Raw genomic sequence first — 19,068 nt, forward strand, 5'->3', positions numbered from 1 at the left:
ATCCTTTGTCTCAAAAAGGCTTATGACTGTGTCTTCGACTTCTAATAAGCAGAACAGTTCTCAGAGCTTCTGAGAGCCTGTCTCTTGGGTTATAATGCTCAGTTTGATTGAAGTAAAATTATCTTTTGGGACTTCCTTGGTGGTCCAGTGGTAAAGAAACCACCTTCCAATGCAGGGGATGCAGGTTCGATCCCTGGTTGGGGAACTGAGCCCGCGCGCCACAACTATTGAGCTCGCGCACCTCAACGAGAGAGCCTGCGTGCCATAAACTACAGAGCCCACGTGCTCTGGAGCCGGAGCACCACAACTAGAGAGAGAAAACCCGCACGCCACAACTAGACAGAAGCCTGCGCACTGCAACAAAAGATCCCGCATGCCTCAACGAAGATCCCATGTGTCACAACTAAGACCCGATGCAGCCATAAAAACTAAATAAATTAGGGACTTCCCTGGTGGCGCAGTGGTTAAGAATCCACCTGCCAATGCAGGAGACACGGGTTTTAGCTCTGGTCGGGGAAGATCCCATATGCCGCGGAGCAACTATGCCCGTGCGCCACGACTACTGAGCCTGCACTCTAGAGCCAGTGAGCCACAACTACTGAGCCTGTGAGCCACAACTACTGAAGCCTGAGCACCTAGAGCCTGTGCTCCACAATAACTAAAGCCACCGCAATGAGAAGCCCACGTACCGCAACGAAGAGTAGCCCCTGCTCACCGCAACTAGAGAAAGCCCGCGCACAGCAACGAAGACCCAACACAGCCATAAAAAAAAAAAAAAAAAATCCCGTAGCTGCAACCAAGACCCGATGCAGCCAAAAATAAATAACTAAATACTAAAAAAAAAAAATCAATCTATGTAATCCACCACATTAATAGGCTAAAGAATCCACAAAAAAACCTATTAGAGCTAATAAATGAACTCAAGGTTGCAGCATACAAGATCAATATAAAATATCAATTGCATTTCTTTCTTTTTTTTTGGGGGGGCCACACTTTACGGCATGTGGGATCTTAGTTTCCCAACCAGGGAACAAACCTGCGTCCCCTGCAGTGGAAGTGCAGAGTCTTAACCACTGGACTGCCAGGCAAGGCCCTGCAGAGCAGAAATTGAGACACAGATGTAGAGAATAAACGTATGGACACCAAGGGGGGAAAGTGGCTGGGGGGTGGGGGTGGTGTGATGAATTGGGCGATTGGGATTGACATGGATACACTGATACGTATAAAATAGATGACTAATAAGAACCTGCTGTATTAAAAAATAATAAGAATAATAAATAAATAAATAAATAAATAAAATGAAAAACAGAATTATCATATGATCCAGCAATACCACTTGGGGGTACATATCCAAAAGAATTGAAGGCAGGGTGTCAAAGAGATATTTGCACACTCATGTTCACAGTAGCATTATTCACAATAGCCAAAAGGTGGAAGTTACCCAAATGTCCATCCACTGATGAATGGATAAAAAAATGTGGTGTATACATACAATGGAATATTAATCAGCCTTAGAAAGGAAGGAAATTCTGACACATGCCACAACACCGATGAACCTTGAGAAGTAAGTGAAATTAAGCCAGTCACCAAAAGATAAATAGTGTATGATTTCACTTATATGAGATATCTAGTGTACAAACTCATAGCAACAGAAAGTAGAATGGTGGTTGCCAGAGGCTGGGGGGAGGGGGGATGGAGGGTTGTTGTTTAGTGGGTATAGAGTTTCAGTTCTGTGACGTGAAAAAGTTCTGGAGTTTGGTTGCACAACAATATGAATGTACTTAACACTACCAAACTGTACACTTAAAAATGGTTAAGGTTGTAAAATAAATTTTATCTCATGTGCACTTTACCCGTTTTCCTTCTTTTAACATATGAGGAAACTATGCAGTGATGAAAATGTGCTACATCTTGATCTTGGTGAAGGTCACATGAGTATATACGTAGGTGAACTATTGTGCAACTGTATGCTTAACACTGTGTATTTCCTTTAGGTAAACTATACCTCAATAAAGTGCTGGTAAGGAGCACTTTATTGGAATGAAGCACTGACAGATGCTACAATGTGGATGAATCTTGAAAACATTTTACTGAGTGAAAGAAGCCAGCCACAAAGGCCACCTATTGTATGATTCCATTTATATGAAATGTGCACAACAGCAAATCCAAAGAGATAGAAAGGAGATTAGTGGTTGTCTAGAGCTGGGGGAGGGGGATGGGGAGTGAGTGCTAATGCAGACAGGGCTTCTTTTTGGGGTGATGAGAATGTTCTAAAATTAGACTGTGGTGATGGTTGCACAACTCTGTGAATAGACTAAAACACCACCGAACACCATTGTCGGAATGTAGCCTTCGCAGACCAATGCTTATCAGAAAGAATTTAATGTTGCTGCATTTATGTTTTACCATCAGGATCCCCAGCCACCACTGCTGGTAGGAATCTCTCCTGCACCACTGTCCTTTCCAAAGTTCCTTCTGCCTTGAAATTTCTCTAGAAATTCATCCTCTAAGGCACCATATCTTCCTTCTTTGATACACAGTGAAACCTGGTAAATTGCACTTTTAAAAAGTCAAAGTATCTTCCATTGAGTAACTAGGATTTTGATATAAAAAAATTCTTTTGTTCATTCATTTGACAACTTATTTACTGAGCGCCTACTATGTGTCAGGACTGTAATGTAGTAGCCAACAGGGCTGTGGAGTTAAGTAGTCTTTGACTTGAACCTCACAATTGTTACTTCCTGGTACATAAGTTTGAGCAAATTCTCTCATCTCCAAATCCCCATTTCCTACGGTCAACTTGGAAAAATAAAAGTATTCCCCCAAATTGGTGTGAGGGTCAGATGAGATAATTCATGAAAAGTGCCTCATCCAGTGTCCAGCATATCATCAGCATCAATGGACACTGGTTGTTATTATCAAGTGTTAATGACCTTAACTCTTAGATCCCTCATAGAATTGGACAATCTATTGGTAGATAATCATGACCCTTATCTCTGTTGGGAAATTATGAAAACAATTCTGAATTACAGCTGTTAAAAAACAAAATTCGGGACTTCCCTGGTGGTCCAGTGGGTAAGACTCCACACTCCCAGTGCAGGGGGCCTGGATTTGATCCCTGGTCGGGGGAACTAGATCCCGCATGCATGCCACAACTAACAAGTCTGCATGCCACAACTAAAGATCCCGCATGCCACAATGAGGATCCTGTGAGCCACAACTAAGACCTGGCACAGACTAAATAAATAAATAAATAAATATTTTTAATTGATTTATTTTAGTTTTGTCTGCACTGGGTCTTTGTTGCTGAACACGGGCTTTCTCTAGTTGCAGCGAGCGGGGGCTGCTCTTTGTTGCGGTGCTCAGGCTTATTGCGGTGGCTTCTCTTGTTGCGGAGCACGGGCTCTAGGCGTGTGGGTTCAGTAGTTGTGGCTCACGGGCTCTAGAGTGCAGGCTCAGTAGTTGTGGCGCATGGGCTTAGTTGCTCTGCAGCATGTGGGATCTCCCCAGACCAGGGCTTGAACCCCTGTCCCCTGCATTGGCAGGCGGATTCTTAACCACTGCACCAGGGGAGCCCCTAAATAAATTCAACTGATTATATTTGAAGATCTCCTTGGCTTTATTTGACGATTCATGAATTGGGCAGCATCTCATCTAGCAAGTAGAAAAGAGCTTCAGAGGAGCTGTACAAATGGAAGGTTTTTAAAGGCAGAAAAGGGGGATAAGACAAGGAAGTCATAAACAAAAGAAAGGATTATTTCAGGTAAGGTCACCTTCCCTTGGGGGTAAAGATGGGGAGTCTATCAAGCAGATGACCTCACTAGGGATGATCAGGAAATTCCAGACTGATTGGTTTAAAATTCCACCCCTGAGAGAGGCTGAAACTGAAGTTATATATTAAGTTTTACTTTGCTGCCATGGGGCTTAGCACAAGTGATTCCATTTGGGGCCTGTTTCTTTTTTCACCCGGCAGAGGTTCTTAAAGTGTGTTTCCGAGACCAGCAGCATCAGCATCACCTGGAAACTTTCCAGAAATGCAAATTCTTGACCCACTGAATGAGAAACTTTAGGGGTGGGCCCCAGCAATCTGTGTTTTAACAAGCCCTCTAGGTAATTCTGATGCACATGCACACTCAAATTTGAAAAAGTATGAGTGATACCAGAGTGTTCAAGGTGGATTCTAGACCAGACCACAACTGTTCAAATCTTGATCGGCTCCGTCACTTGCAAGCTGTGTGATCTTAGGCAAGGAAATTACTTCTCTGGGGCTCAGTCTTCTCAGCTATAAAATGGGGGTAAGGACAGAAGCCACTTTAAAAGATTGTCGTGAAGTGCTTTAGAATAGTGTCTGGCACACGGTAAGTGCTCAATACATGTTGGCTATTATTATTACTATGAGTATTATAAACTACTTTATCTCCAGAATATGAAGTATGAGAAACTCTCCAAGTTCATATGATTATTTGGGAACAAGATATGAAAAGCTGGATCAGTAACACACATAGAATATGTCTACAACAAAGCTTTTTAAAAAGTCCGAGTGGGGACTTCCCTGGTGGCGCAGTGGTTCAGAAACCACCTGCCAATGCAGGGGACACAGGTTCAAGCCCCGGTCTGGGAAGATCCCACATGCTGCAGAGCAACTAAGCCCGTGCGCCACAACTACTGAGCCTACGCTCTAGAGCCCACAAGCCAGAGCTACTGAAGCCCACACACCTGCAACAAGAAAAGCCACTGCAATGAGAAGCCCGCACACCGCAACAGAGTAGCCCCCACTGGCTGCACCTAGAGAAAGCCCGCGCACAGCAACGAAGACCCAACACAGCCAAAAATAAATAAATAAAATAATTTTTTTTTAAAAAGTCCAAGTGATACGTCATTATACGAGTTTAAAAAACAATTTCAGGAACACTCATCCCCTGAGATTTAAGGCAGGCCTGCAGTAGTGTGCAGCTGTGCTTCCCCCCCCCACCCCCCCACCTGCCTTTAAGTAGGAACCGAATTGACTGCAAAAAGGAGCATAAAGTAAGGTATCACCCAACTCACGGTTAAGCAAAGAAAAACATGACATGGGAAACAAAAGTAGTGGGTGGGTCATGCTTCATAAAAATGGAACCAGAAGTGTTTGGGGGTTAATTCCACCCATAGGAAAGTTCCATTAGCAAGTATCTGGTGGTCCTATTTTGGTACATCAAGCAGAGTAGGTCTCATGCTCTTCTGAATACTGGTGGCACCATTAATTTCCTGAGTGGTACATTCAGTATGTCTTCCTTCCTGTTCTCTTTTGGCTTCAATGCCTGCAATCCTGGGTCAGTGACTCCATCTCTAGGAGCTGAAAGTCTTTAGAAAAGAACTGGGCTGCAGGAAGGGTGGTGCCGAGTACTTGTTTTCAGTCGGTGTTTGCATAACAGCACACCTTTTTTTTTTAAACTTAGGGGAAATGTTTATTCAGGGTGATGAGTGGGAGGGTGGGGTGTGTGTGTGGGGAGGCGGTGTGGGTGGGTGAGGGAAGCACTGAAGGAGACTACAGCCAAGGGACTAGTGTCCTCCACCCTACTCTCCAGGCCAGCTCTTGTTCCACCCTGGAAGCTAACAATACACTCTGCAAGGAGCTGTTGAGAGAGTGAAGTGAGCTTAGCCCAGTGTCTGGCAGGTGATGCTAAATGTTTGTTTTAAGATGGTATTAGTGTGGTGGTGATCATTTTGAAATGTACAGAAATACTGAATCATAATATTGTGCACCAGGAGCTAACATAGTGTTGTAGGTCAGTTATACTTCAAAACAAACAAACAAACAAACTCATAGAAAAAGAGATCAGATTTGTGGTTCCCAGAGGTGAGGCCTGGGGGTGGGGGAATTGGACGGAAGCAGTCAAAAGGTACTTATTTCCAGTTATAAATTAGTACTAGGGATGTAGTGTATGATATGATAAATATCTTTTTAACACTGCTGTATGGAAAAAAAAATTTTTCTATTTCTTTTATTTTGTATCCATACGAGATGACAGATGCTCACTAAACTTACTGTGGTAATCATATCATTATGTATGTAAGTCACCTTAAACTTATGTAGTGCTGTATGTCAATAAAACTGGAAAAAGGAAAAAAAGATTGTATTAATATGAAACTTCTATAGAAATCTCTAGCAGGGTTGTTCACGTTGCCCTTCAGATCTTCTACTTGGTTTATAAACTATTTTGTTATATAATTAATTTTGTATATAAACTTTAATGATATAAATGTGGCAGTCACGGAGATGTCTTTCAGATGACCCTTCAAGAGGCCACCAAGCATGTTAAAAGATGTCTGCAGCACCTTCAGACTTTGCAGCAGCATTCATGCTGTGGATGCACTTTTCCCAAAAGCCTTCCGTTGATAAGCCAGCAGAGCAGAGATACTAGGACCACATTATTTCTTTTTAAAATTTAATTATTTAATTAATTTATTTTATTTCTTATTTTTTTTTTTTTGCGGTACGCGGGCCTCTCACTGTTGTGGCCTCTCCCGTTGCGGAGCACAGGCTCCGGATGCGCAGGCTCAGCGGCCATGGCTCACGGGCCCAGCCGCTCCGCGGCATGTGGGATCTTCCCTGACTGGGGCACGAACCCGAGTCCCCTGCATCGTCAGGCGGACTCTCAACCACTGCGCCACCAGGGAAGCCCTAATTTATTTTTTAATATAAGTTTATTTATTTAATTTTGGCTGCACTGGGTCTTCGTTGTTGAGCGCGGGCTTTCTCTAGTTGCCGTGAGGGGGGGGGGGTACTCTTCGTTGCGGTGCGCAGGCTTCGCATTACGGTGGCGCCTCTTGTTGCGGAGCACGCGCTCTAGGCGCCCAGGCTTCAGTAATTGTGGCACACGGGCTCAGTAGTTGTGGCTTGTGGGCTCTAGAGCGCAGGCTCCGTAGTTGTGGTGCATGGGTTCAGTTGGTCTGCGGCATGTGGGATCTTCCTGGACCAGGGATCGAACCCGTGTTCCCTTCATTGGCAGATGGATTCTTAACCACTGCACCACCAGGGAAGTCCTAAATATGAAATTTTAAACTACAGATATTGCTCATTTTTTTACTCAATACATTTTATTAATATATTTCAAGAAAATGTACTTTAAATAAAGCTATAGATATTCAGAACCTATGCTTCACCTACATAATAAAGATTTGATAAAAACTAGGTAGCAGGGCTTCCCTGGTGGCGCAGTGGTTGAGAGTCCGCCTGCCGATGCAGGGGACACGGGTTCGTGCCCCGGTCCAGGAAGATCCCACGTGCCGCGGACCGGCTGGGCCCGTGAGCCATGGCCGCTGCGCCTGCGCATCCGGAGCCTGTGCTCCGCAGTGGGAGAGGCCACAGCGGTGAGAGGCCCGCGTACCGCAAAACAAACAAACAGACAACAAAAAATAACCAGGTAGCAGTAATACATCCTTAGTAGCTGGTGATTGGCTTACCTTCTAAGAATAGGACTGGAATCAAAATGAGATCAGCTGTTCGCAGAAATGACCCACGTGTAAGAATTAATCAGAAAATGGGTGGCTGAAGAAATCACGAGACTCTCATCAAGAAAAGCACAACTGTATCAAGACATTTCAAGTTGTACCAAAAGTCGTTATCTACCCGAATATTTTGACCTAACAAAAAAAGAAACACAGCAAAATCTGAATGCATACATCTACCCGTTCTACACAGATTTACTGACTACACGGTTCTCCCCTCTCCCTCCCACGCTTAGGTTTTAAATCTGGGCTTCTTAACCGTGACTCTAAAGGCAGGGGTCCTCAAAGAGTCATTTGGGGGGACTTGCAAAAAATTGCAAATTTTCAGCGATTCTGAATTCACTGATTCTCTGCGGGGCCCAGGAAACGGCATTTAAACCAGCTTCCACGCGATTCTTAAGTCAGTCTCCAAACTGACTGTGAAGAACTGTTTTGCTTGTGTGGAAAGCGAACGTGTTAAATTTACGGGTTAGAAAAACTCTAGCAAAACATACGTACAAAGTTGCCTTGTGAACCGGCATACGCATTTTCTGAGTAAAAAAACCCCACAATATTAATCAAATTCTCAAAGTGAGTCTAAGAACTAAAAATCGCATCGCGCTGAAACACCTCTTCGCTACGGAGAGAAATTCAGCGGCTCCCAGACAACTGGCCGCACATTCGATCATCTTTCAACTTTCGTTCAATTTAGCAGTTTCTGTCTTCGTGAAAAATTTTAGAGAAACGGAAAGTTCACTCTCTTCGGAGACGATATGCAGTCGACGCTCAAGGCATGTGATTAAATTTATTAAAATAAAAGCAAAAACGGAAACAGGGCCCGTGACGAATCTGCTACTTCCAATGTAAAGGTCCTGTCAGTCAAGGAGGAAGAATCTTCCGTCGCTTCGAGCTCGGCACCAGGCTCCGTGGGAAAGGAAGCCCGAGGCTTGCTGAGGTGAGCGGGAGCGGTTTTGTGGGAGTAGGACCCACCCTGGCGAGAAGGACGAGGGAATTCGGCCTGGACGGTATGTCGGCGCGTGCGTGGGCCGCCATGTTGAAAGCGGGCAAAGGGGAGGGGGTACCTTTTGGGGTAGTGTTGCCGGGAGTGGGGGCGACAGCTGAGTTGGTAGGATGGCCGCTTCCGTCCTGTGCCCCCTCAGATGGTGACGGGCTGGGGAAGGCAGCCCTGAGGGCCGGCGGCCGAGACGGAGGCGCTGCGGGGCGCGGAGGGGGGGGCGGCGGTTCGGAAGTATAGACTTTTTCACGGAGACTTCCGCGTTAGCGTCCACGGCCTCACTGCGCGTGCTCGGACGGCTCTGGGCGCCAGCCTTCAGTTTATTTCCCACCTGGTGGGAAGCGCCGGTTGTTCTGTTCTGCAGACTCAGCCTGGGGACGAGTGCTTTGTTTGTTTGCTTAAGAATAGCTTTTATTTGTATAGTAATTTATAATTAGAAAGCGCTTTCAAAGACACTGCCTTCTCTCATCTTCACACACACAAAAACCAAAACGGCGGTGAAGAGGCAATTAGCAGCATTTAACAGGTGATTTAAATTTTGCCCAAGATAACACTAAGTCTTACACCAGGGTGTTCTGACTCCCAATCCAGTGCTTTTTCACTTTCCACACTTCTGTCTTTAATGGTTCATTGCCCCACTCACCTCCACCCCCGACGATTCATCTCTCACATCCCATCTCCGTTTATGAAGTAATGACGAGAATCTAAACATCCAGAGAGATGGTGGTAGAAAATCTCAATGCAATGTTGCAACGGAGAAAATACACCTAGAAAGATTAACGAGAAGCTGTGAAGCCCGCTCTTCTCTTGGTATTTAGTATTGATAGGAGCATGCAGGTGAGGGAGAAAACCGGAAACTCATCTTTTATCCCTTTGTAATTTTTTTCCAGAGTTTAATTTGAAGAACTCTTAAAGCTTTGAACAGGATCTCTGACTGTGTACAGCAATGTCAGCTTTACTTGGTGGATCTTTGTGACCTTTTCCTGGGGAATGGGGACGGGTTCCTTTCCCACTTGGCTGCGATGGGGCTCTCAGCCTCTGACACCCAGACATGGCCTGCTTTTTCCTATCCCCATCTCAAGCTTTATATTTTATGACAGCTATCTAAGGAAAGAGTTAAGAGCTCAAGCTCTGGAGTCAATAAAAGCCCTTGGTTCCAACTCCCCCGCTGGGCTACTTCTGTGATTTGGGACAAAAGACAATCTTTTTGCATTTCACCTTTGGCATCTGAAATGGCAAGAATAGAAGTGGGTGTGTCCCGGTATTGTTGAGAGGTGAGGGTGGGTTAAGTGCTTAGCACAGTGCCTGGCACCTCCTAAGTGTTCAGTACTGGTTAACTATAATTATTATGGTCTGTGTTTTTTGTTTGTTTGTTTTTCCTGCAACCTTGTGATAGAAGAAGGAAGTAAGATTAGAATCTTAAGAATTTTAGGGCCATTTAGAGAATACCAGAGCAGAGATCCAAACAACACAGTGATCTCTCTCTGTTTTTCCCCCATGTGGAGAAATTACAGCCGTAATAGACAAAAGACACAAAGTTAAGTGGCCCAGACCGGACCCAAAGTGTCTCACTCTCCTCGTGCACCTTCCCTTGTTCTAGTTGTTTATCATCCTTTTACTGATGAGGATACCAGAGAGGTGTCTTGTCCAAAGTTGCTTGTTAATGATGAGACGCACATATGCCCTCCTTTTACAATTTGGTGGCAGATGGTGTAACGTCCTGCCTCTCAATTTCCTTTCTTTCTTTTTAAAAATAATTAATTAATTAATTATTATTTTTTTGGCTGTGTTAGGTCTTCGTTGCTGCGTGCGGACTTTCTCTAGTTGGGCGAGCGGGGGCTGCTCTTCATTGCTGCGGTGCACGGGCGTCTCATTGTGGTGGCTTCTCTTGTTGCGGAGCACGGGCTCCAGTAGTTGTGGTATGTGGGCTCAGTGGTTGTGGCTCGCGGGCTCTAGAGTGCAGGCTCCGTAGTTGTGGCGAACGGGCTTAGTTGCTCCGCGGCATGTGGGATCTTCCTGGACCAGGGATCAAACCCGTGTCCCCTGCATTGGCAGGCGGATTCTTAACCACTGTGCCACCAGGGAAATCCCTGCCTTTCAATTTTCAATGAAGTGGTCCTTTTTGTCTGATTTGGACCAAAATAAGTTCAGTGAATTTTGTTTGGAGTTGGTTCAGTTTCCCAGCATTTATCAGGAAGTGTCCTAGGATCTGGAGACACTGTGTTGAAGAGTGTTTATTGTGAAGAGTGTTTATTGTGTGTTGGGCAAAATGTGATCAGTATGACAGAAGAGGTACCATGAGCTGTGGGACCAACGGATTTGCTTCATGGGGAAGAGGCTGGAAGCCAGACTTGGAAGGACCAGTAGAATTTCCACAAGTGGAAATGTGGGAGGTGGAAAGGAAGGGAATATTCCCAGCAGAGGAAATTGCACCAGGAAAGACACGGAGCCAGGGGATTAGGGCACGTTCAAGGAATGAGGAGCAGTCCTGGGTAGAATAGGTTGTGCAACGGAATATGGTAAGAGGCTAAGTGAGAGTCAGAATTCTTGAGTTCATTGACTTTGGGCTTCATTCTGTAGGTGTTTTTTTTTACTGGGAAAAGAAATTCCACTGTGATCACTCCCCCTACATAACCTGTAAACTGACAAACAAAACCAAAAAAGATCCTTGAGGAAAATTTGAGGGGGGTGGGAAACTATAGATACCATTTTAATAAATATCATAGAAAGATGCTGTTAGGAGTGAGGATCGCCAGATATATTTGACAGAGCCCTGGTTTTTAAGTAACATATTTCAGCCTTGGCTCTAAAGCTTTACAGAGGTAGCCACATGATTACTAGCAGGTCTGAAATGTTGGCAAGCACCGAATTATTCCAGCAAATTCACATGAATCAGTTATCATGTGTCAGACTTAAACTTACCCTCCCTCTTTCAAACAAAAATAGAAAAATCTTCCATCGGAATGAATGACAGTTGCAGTGTGCTTGCTGAACTAAAATTACCATTGCAATCAGTTCTCAAGCTCCAAAGTATAAATGGATTATGAGCTAGGGAAGTGGGAAGAAATCCCATCTTCCTTTTCTTTTATATATAAAGTTTCTTTTTATTTATTTATATATATTTTTTAGCTGGGTTGGGCCTTCATTGCTGCACAAGTGCTTTCTCTAGTTGCGGCGAGTGGGGGCCACTCTTCGTTGCAGTGCGTGGGCCTCTCATTGCAGTGGCTTCTCTTGTTGTGGAGCACGGGCTCTAGGCACGCAGGCTTCAAGTAGTTGCAGCATGCGGGCTCAGTAGTTGCAGCACGCAGGCCCTAGAGCGCGTGGGCTCAGTGTTGTGGCATGCGGGCCTGGCCGCCCCGTACTATGTGGAATCTTCCTGGGTCAGGGATTGAACCTGTGTCCCCTGCATTGGCAGGTGGATTCCTAACCACTGCGCCACCAGGGAAGTCCCCCATCTTCCTTCTGAACTAAAGAGCCTGTGGCTGGGTCACTGTCATTTTGACTTTGCTCCCTGTTTACTGACAGATGCAAAATGCTGCATTCAGAGCACCATTTTCCAGTGTAGTTTTGTTTTTTTAAAAAGTCCTTATCAGAATAATCTGGGAGGGACTTCCCTGGTGGTCCAGTGGGTAAGACACCACACTCCCAATGCAGGGGGCCGGGTTCGATCCCTGGTCGGGGAACTAGATCCCGCATGCTGCAACTAAGAAGTCCCGCATGCCGCAACTAAAGGATCCTGCATAACGAAACGAAGATCCTGCGTGCCGTAACTAAAGACCCAGTGCAGCCTAAATAAATATTTTAAAATTTAAAAAATACCTGGGAGCGGGAATGTGGGGAGCACAGATGAAATAAGACAGGCCAGGTGTTGGCCATAGTTGGAGCCGGGTGAGAAATTCATGGAAGGTTATGCCATTGTCTACATTGGTATGTGTTTGAAACTCTTGGTAGTAAAGAGTTTTAAATTTTTATTAATTTTATTATTATATATATATATATATATATATATATATATATATATATATATTTGGCCTAGCCATGTGGCTTGCGGGATCCTAGTTCCCCAACCAGGGATTGAACCCGGGCCCCGGCAGTGAAAGTGCCGAGTCCTAACCACTGGACTGCCAGGGAACTCCCATAAAGAGTTTTTTAAACTGTCCTTTTCCACAGAAGTTCCCCGGCTGGTTTCCCTATGACCATTTTAAAGTCTCTGAAAGGTGAGCCTGGATTTTGATTCTGGATTTTGATCCGTGTTGCCACGTTATAACAGTTTGTGTGTGCCCTACCGTGGCTAAGCTGAATGATACACGTATGCATCAAACTCAGGCACGTTGCCCTCTGCTTCTTCCGGGGAGGGTTGGTGGAGGAGTGAGTGAGAGCATTCTGGAGCCCCACTGCCTGGCTCTGATACTGTCTCCCCTGCTTTCCAGCTGGGAGGCCACAACATCTGAAAAATCCTCTTCCTTCCCTGTTGGAAGGAGGGGTGAAAAGCAGTATCTACTTCATGGGGTTGGAAGGATTGATGTAGCTCACAGTAGATGCTACATAAACGCTTGCTGTGCCTCTCCTTAGAACATGAACGATTGGATGCCCATCGCCAAGGAGTATGACCCGCTTAAAGCTGGCAGCATTGATGGCACCGACGAGGACCCACATGATCGAGCTGTCTGGAGGGCGATGCTGGCACGATATGCCCCCAACAAGGGCGTCACAGGAGACCCCCTCCTCACCCTGTTTGTGGCGAGACTAAACCTGCAGACCAAAGAGGAGAAGTTAAAGGAAGTATTTTCCCGCTATGGGGACATCCGGCGGCTTCGGCTGGTGAGGGACTTGGTCACGGGCTTTTCGAAGGGCTATGCCTTCATTGAGTACAAAGAGGAGCGTTCTCTGCTCAAAGCTTACCGGGACGCCGATGGCCTGGTTATTGACCAACACGAGATATTTGTGGACTATGAACTGGAAAGGACTCTCAAAGGGTGGATTCCTCGGCGACTTGGAGGAGGCCTGGGGGGGAAAAAGGAATCGGGGCAGCTGAGATTTGGGGGGCGGGATCGGCCTTTCCGAAAACCCATTAACCTGCCCGTTGTTAAAAACGACCAGTTTCGAGAGGGAAAGAGGGAGAGAAGGGAGCGATCTCGATCGCGAGAGAGACACTGGGACTCCAGGATGAGGGATCGGGACCATGACAGGGGCCGGGAGAAGAGGTGGCAGGAAAAAGAATCAACCAGGGTGTGGCCAGAAGGTGACTGGGACAGAGGAAGGGACTTCAGAGATGACAGGGTCAAGGGGAGGGAGAAGGGGGACAGAAGTAAGTAGACTCCATCCCCTGCCAAACCCAAACCAAGGCACCCGACCAGTAAAAGTGCCGGAGAGGCCTGCACTGCTTGTATACAGAATCCAAGTCCAGTGGTTGAATAAAACTTACTGATGAAAACAAAAACAAAACAGAAAAAACGTACTAACGATAATGGGGTTGGGTACGTTTTCTTTCGACTCTGGAATGCAGGTTCAAGATGAACACGCTGATATTTTGAATTTTCTCTTCTTCATCTTATAGTTTTTGTTTTTGTTTTTTGGGGCTCATGGGCAGTTTGCAGGATCTGAATTCCCTGAGCAGGGATTGAACCCGCGCCCTCAGCAGTGAAAGTGCAGAGTCCTAACCATGGGACCACCAGGGAATTCCCTTCATCTTATAGTTGTAAGAACCCATTATTTGATAAGCTTGAGGAACAATATTGCAGTCACCAGCATCTGTACAGAAAGGCCCGTGTAAGGAGCCACCACTCATTTAATTTGGCAGTATGGAATTTGCTTCTTCTCCCATCAATTGGAAGTGACCATTTTGAGGGCTTGGCAAGAAGAGGTGATGACTGAAAACCATTTGCATTGATCTGTGACTCCTGGGAACCCCAGTCTGGCCAGAATCTAAGTTGTGTGTTTTCCACCTTTATGTCCATAGTGCAGGGTTTGCTGCAGTGAAATAAAAATGGGATAGAAAAATGAATCCAGGGAGAATGTCCAGAGACTTAGTACCAAAAGCCAGTCTTAGCAGTGATTGGGGTCAGCAACCAGCTTCTCTTGAACAAATATAACTCCATTCTCGAGCCAAATGCTGACTACCTTTTTTCCTTTTCTTTTTGGCGGGGTGGCTGGCATTTAAAATGAAAACCCAGAGTTGCAGGGCTTTGGGGCTCTGGTCTATGGCAATCCTCCAGCCCTTGGAAAAGAGAAAGTTCAAAAGAAGTGAGAGTGAAGTGAAAATGAAATCAATGAAAGGTTAGTAGCTAGTTCCGATGGACTGATTTGCCTTTTCCCTTTTGATCATCCAGCCTCTGGTTTGTTTGAAACTGGATACATTGACCTGAACTTCTGAGAGCTTTGCGTAAGTACCATACTGTTCATGTGCTCCTTCAAGAAAGTGACATTCAACATTTTTCTTTTATCCATGGCTGTGTCTTTGAAAGTTCAGGTTCTTAAAATTCAGGATGTCTCATGAAAAGTAAATGTCTGATTTAGTAGCAAGACTCACATTCATCACTATGTTTTTGCATCAGGACTACGAATCTCATTGTTACGTAGGGGACCTACGATATCTTAAAATTGCTGTCAGCTGTGAGAACTGTTTTAGAAAAATATGCTCTTTCCTTTGTAAATTTCCAGTGCAGAATTTTACTATTCTCCTAAATCTCAGAAGACCGCCTTGCAGGAACGCCTTTATGATTTCGCCCATGTTTCATTTACAAAGCGTGTTATGGGCTAGAGTTGGTAGGTACATTAGGTAAACAAGCTGCTCCACGTCTGGGAAGCTGAGTTGTGAGACAGCTTCAGAAGAAACATACAGGGCAGCAGTGCTTACAGTGTTTACATAGTCTAAGCTGGCGGTTATCAACCCTGAGTACTAGAATACGGATGGATGGAAAAAATAGGTACGTTCAGTCCCCACCCCTGGACATTTGGGCTGAGTCTCATAATGGCCCTGGTAACTAAAAAAAAAAAAAAAAAAATTAGTAGAACCCCCGTCAGGAACTGTAGCTGTCAACATGGCAAAGGCGGATACCCTCTGACCTGGCAATTCTGCTGCCAGTTTATTCTGCAGACTGATGCACGTGTGTGAAAGTGTGCAGCGCTGTTTTAGAAAGATTGGAAGCTACCTGTCCACCCGTGGGGCCTGGACACACATGAACAAATTACACTCGATGGTCGACCAGGGTGCCTCAGTCTTGGCACTTATTGACATTCGGAGCCGGAAAGTTCTTTGGTATCTGGTGCCGTCCTATGCACCGTAGGATATTTAGCAGCCTCCCTGGGGCCTGCTGGATGACAGTAGCACCCACCCAGTTGCGACAACCAAAAATGTCTCCGGTGAGTGCCAAATATCCCTGGGGGCCAAAATCACCCCTGGGCGAGACCCACTGTCTTTTATACTGGTGTGAAGTCATGTCCAGGGTATTCTAAGGAAAGAAAGGTATGGGATAGCATGTGTATAACATGCCGCCACTTATGTAAAAAGAGAACAGAAATATATCTGTATTTTTTTACATGATTGCTTGTATATTGATAAATTATTTCAGGAAAGACATGCAGGAAACTACCAACACTGGTCGCCCCGGGGGAAGGCAACCCGAGGTGACGCGGGGAGGGGGATTCCTCAGCGCACGTGCTTTTATACTCTCTGAGAATAAACTCTAATAGTCCCAATGGGCAGTCAGGTTGGAGAACCACTGCTCTAAACCAGCATCATCGTGTCTGGTCGTTTTTCTCAGCGACCTGGAAAAACAGCGTTCATGTAGATTCTATAAGCCGACTGGATGGTTTCTTAGCAAACCATAGTAAAATGTGTAGAAAGCAGCCCGGTCAGATGTCCTTGAGTGCCCTGTTAGGAAATGGTACCTCTCTCAGTCCGTGAGCACCTGGTCTTGCACCCCGGTTGCTCCGTGGGTGGAGAGAAAGCATTATTTGGGTAACCCCCCAACTTGGCAGTTGCAGACAGGGCACGTGGCTCTCCGTCTCCACTGCAGCCCCATGAGTCAGCCAGACATTTGGTCCCCAAGCCACCTTTTCACCCACCGCCAGTGCTTTGGCAAGTCTACCCTACCCACCATCTGGCATCCCCTAGGGTTCCGCACACCACACTCAATCTGCTTTGGGACATTTGTCTTCTTCGCAGGGGACTAAGTATTTGACACAGTGAATGCTGAAACAAGATGCCAAGAAAAAAAAGAATCCACACGAGAAATGTTGCAATGTCTCATCCTTAGCAACTTTGTTTGGTTAGTACTGCATAACTCACAGCAGATTCCAAGGCACTGGCCTTGAACATTGCCACATGCTCTAGGCATTATCAGTAACAAGGTGCAATAGAGAACCACAGGCTCTTGCAAACTTGTCTCCAGTTTCTGGGCAGGAGGACCCTCCTCCCTATTTTCTGTTTGCTTTGTGCCTAAGCTGGGCCATCTCCTCCTGTGACTTCGGAGGCCCTGCCTGTCTAGTCGATGCATCCTATATATTATGCTACCACCATGACAATGTCATGAACGTAACTAATGAAAACCTACCACTTCCCCGCCTCCCATTTAAGTATGACAAATGTGATCATAAAACCTCTACACAAATAATTTCATACAAAGCAAGTCAAACAGCAATTATAGCGGCATGTGATGTATCTGGCGAAGCTTGCGTTACTGAAGTTAATGCAAAAGTCAGCTTCCGCTCGTGGTCTTATTAAATATATATCCTAAGGGATCAGAGTCATCTATTAGAAACGGTGACAGCCCTGGTATAAATAAACGTTTCTTTAGAGTTTGGCGTCCGTTTTTTGACGTGCTCCCTCAAAGCAGACAGTTTGCTGGAGGGATCAGGTTTGAGGGTGTGACACCCAAGGCGGCCAGGTTCTGTTGCAGGCGCTGGTGGTTCAGGTCCAAGGACAGAGGTGGGTCACGGTCACAGGTGCTGCAGGGCCTCCTGTCCTTGCTCCGTGTAACCGTCGTCGCGATGGCAGTTGGCCCACTGGCCGAAGGACTCGTGGATGCGCACGTTTCTCTGCGTGTTGGCCAGACGCTTCTTATCGCGGGAGAAGAAGCTAAACCTTTGAGAAGGGAAAGAAAGAAATGAGAGGCTGCCCTTGGCCACGCACGTCACAGTTTTTGCAAGGCCAGCAGCAAACGTGAGGGAGCAAATCAACTCGAGGTGTGAAAGAAAAAGTTCGGGGTGCGGGTCAAAGTTATTCCAGAAAGCAGCAGGGCGTTCTGCATGTCATTGTCACAGTACCTTGGAGGTGACACAGTGTGAGCAGGATGTGCCCTTAGGTGATGTATCTCCCGCCTTAAGCACTACTGAGGATTTCTCCTCATGGCCAGCGGAAATAAAAAGCTGCTGGAAACATACGTCATGGGTTTCTCTACCTTAATGATGCACAGAGAGGAATACTTGAAAGCCATATGGTACGTAAGACGATTCGGATGTAAAGAGATGAATATTTTAAATTTAAGTAACTATTTATTTCATGTGGTTTGGGAAACTAGGTAAGTAGCACATCAAAGCCCAAATTTCATGGGTATTACTACAGCTTCGGGTGGGGTGAAGGTAGGTGGTTAAGAAAAATGAGGCAATTAAAATATGTATTAAGGAATAGCATACATGGTTCTCTGACTAGATGAACATTCTGAATATAGTATGTGAATGACATTTGGGAAATATTAATTTGGACACGCGACAAGAGCTGATTTAATGGTCATTAAAACTGATTTGATTTAAAGGTGAAAGCCTTTAGAAGTTATCACAGTAACTATCTACATAGCAACGGCTAAAGTAGACCAAGAGGTCTTTTCAAAACAGCTGTGACTATTGGTCGTTGATCAGTCTGAGTGAACCATCTGATGCCGAAAAGACAAAAGTAGAAATCTCGGGCCCAAAGCTGATAATGTGGCCCATTTAAAACAAAGGCAGCTTAAACTCCACCTACACGGAGACTAGGACCCTGGCCAGTAAACCTGAGTTGGCCTATTTTGAATATTTCCCCAAAGCCCTTTCTAAGCTGCCGACTCTCCGCCTCTAATTAAAGATTCTTTCTATTCTTACCAAGTTCCCCTACGCTTGAATTTTGGTTTCTGACCTTGGTAAGAAATACAGTAGCTCTGTTATGTTGTCCAGGGGCAGGGATAGGAAGGAACCCCTGAAGAAGTCAAAGCTTCAGATCAACTGTTTTTAGTTCCCTCCGTCCGTTTACCTATTCGTTTTGTGTTTTGTTTTGTTTTTGTTTTTTAGTGCTGTGGCCTACGGAGTTCAGTTTTTATCACATCTGAGGGAAAATGATTTTCCTATTCTGTGGTTACTGGATCCTACAGTAACTTCCTAGCAGGAATAAAGTGGTCTTTCACTGTAAAGCGGGGGCAAGCCAAGTGTGTCTGGAGAAATTCTCCCTACCAGCTGAAGTCTCTTTTTTTTCTGCAACCAATATGTGTACTGGCAAACGAAGGCACATGCTTCTCATTCCGGGTTATTTGTGAGCTCTCTGCATAGTGTAATCAAAGCAATTAGCTGGCCAGAAAGGCCGTAGCGCTCATCACTGTTACATGTCATGTCTACTA

At 45.4% G+C, this 19,068-nt stretch overlaps 2 protein-coding genes and 1 long non-coding RNA gene across 11 annotated transcripts in view; 1 reads left to right on the forward strand and 2 right to left on the reverse strand.

Annotated features, from left to right (window-relative positions):
• Nucleotides 1-3,498: 3,498 nt before the first annotated feature.
• LOC136792733 (uncharacterized) lies at nucleotides 3,499-8,782 on the reverse strand. Of its 2 annotated transcripts, none has more exons than XR_010837004.1 (3): nucleotides 7,987-8,782; nucleotides 7,444-7,623; nucleotides 3,499-4,282 (listed from the first exon to the last, which is right to left on the reverse strand). It is a non-coding gene; the product is annotated as an uncharacterized lncRNA (long non-coding RNA). The 2 variants fall into 2 exon arrangements; XR_010837003.1 differs by having other exon boundaries at nucleotides 8,550-8,692.
• Nucleotides 8,092-18,836, forward strand: SNRNP35 (small nuclear ribonucleoprotein U11/U12 subunit 35). Of its 4 annotated transcripts, XR_010837002.1 has the most exons (3): nucleotides 8,092-8,492; nucleotides 13,055-14,864; nucleotides 18,746-18,836. XR_010837002.1 is itself a non-coding variant. In XM_059040715.2 (2 exons), exon 2 carries the CDS (start codon nucleotides 13,058-13,060, stop codon nucleotides 13,796-13,798), a length of 741 nt encoding a protein of 246 aa, XP_058896698.1. In that variant the 5' UTR covers nucleotides 8,092-8,492; nucleotides 13,055-13,057; the 3' UTR covers nucleotides 13,799-16,206. The 4 variants fall into 4 exon arrangements, 3 of the variants coding, with proteins under 3 accessions (XP_058896698.1, XP_058896699.1, XP_066871784.1); XM_059040715.2 differs by lacking the exon at nucleotides 18,746-18,836 and having other exon boundaries at nucleotides 13,055-16,206; XM_059040716.2 differs by lacking the exon at nucleotides 18,746-18,836 and having other exon boundaries at nucleotides 8,326-8,422; nucleotides 13,055-16,207.
• RILPL1 (Rab interacting lysosomal protein like 1) overlaps nucleotides 16,721-19,068 on the reverse strand; it is a 43,790-nt gene continuing 41,442 nt past the window's right edge. For all 5 annotated transcript variants that reach the window (XM_067015675.1, XM_067015677.1, XM_059040688.2 and 2 more), the window contains one exon: nucleotides 16,721-17,567. In XM_067015675.1, coding sequence (XP_066871776.1) covers nucleotides 17,311-17,567 — 257 coding nt within the window. In that variant the 3' untranslated portion in view covers nucleotides 16,721-17,310. The remainder of the gene's footprint in view (nucleotides 17,568-19,068) is intronic.

This window comes from Kogia breviceps, chromosome 15, assembly GCF_026419965.1.
Source record: "Kogia breviceps isolate mKogBre1 chromosome 15, mKogBre1 haplotype 1, whole genome shotgun sequence".
Classification (NCBI taxonomy): domain Eukaryota; kingdom Metazoa; phylum Chordata; class Mammalia; order Artiodactyla; family Physeteridae; genus Kogia; species Kogia breviceps.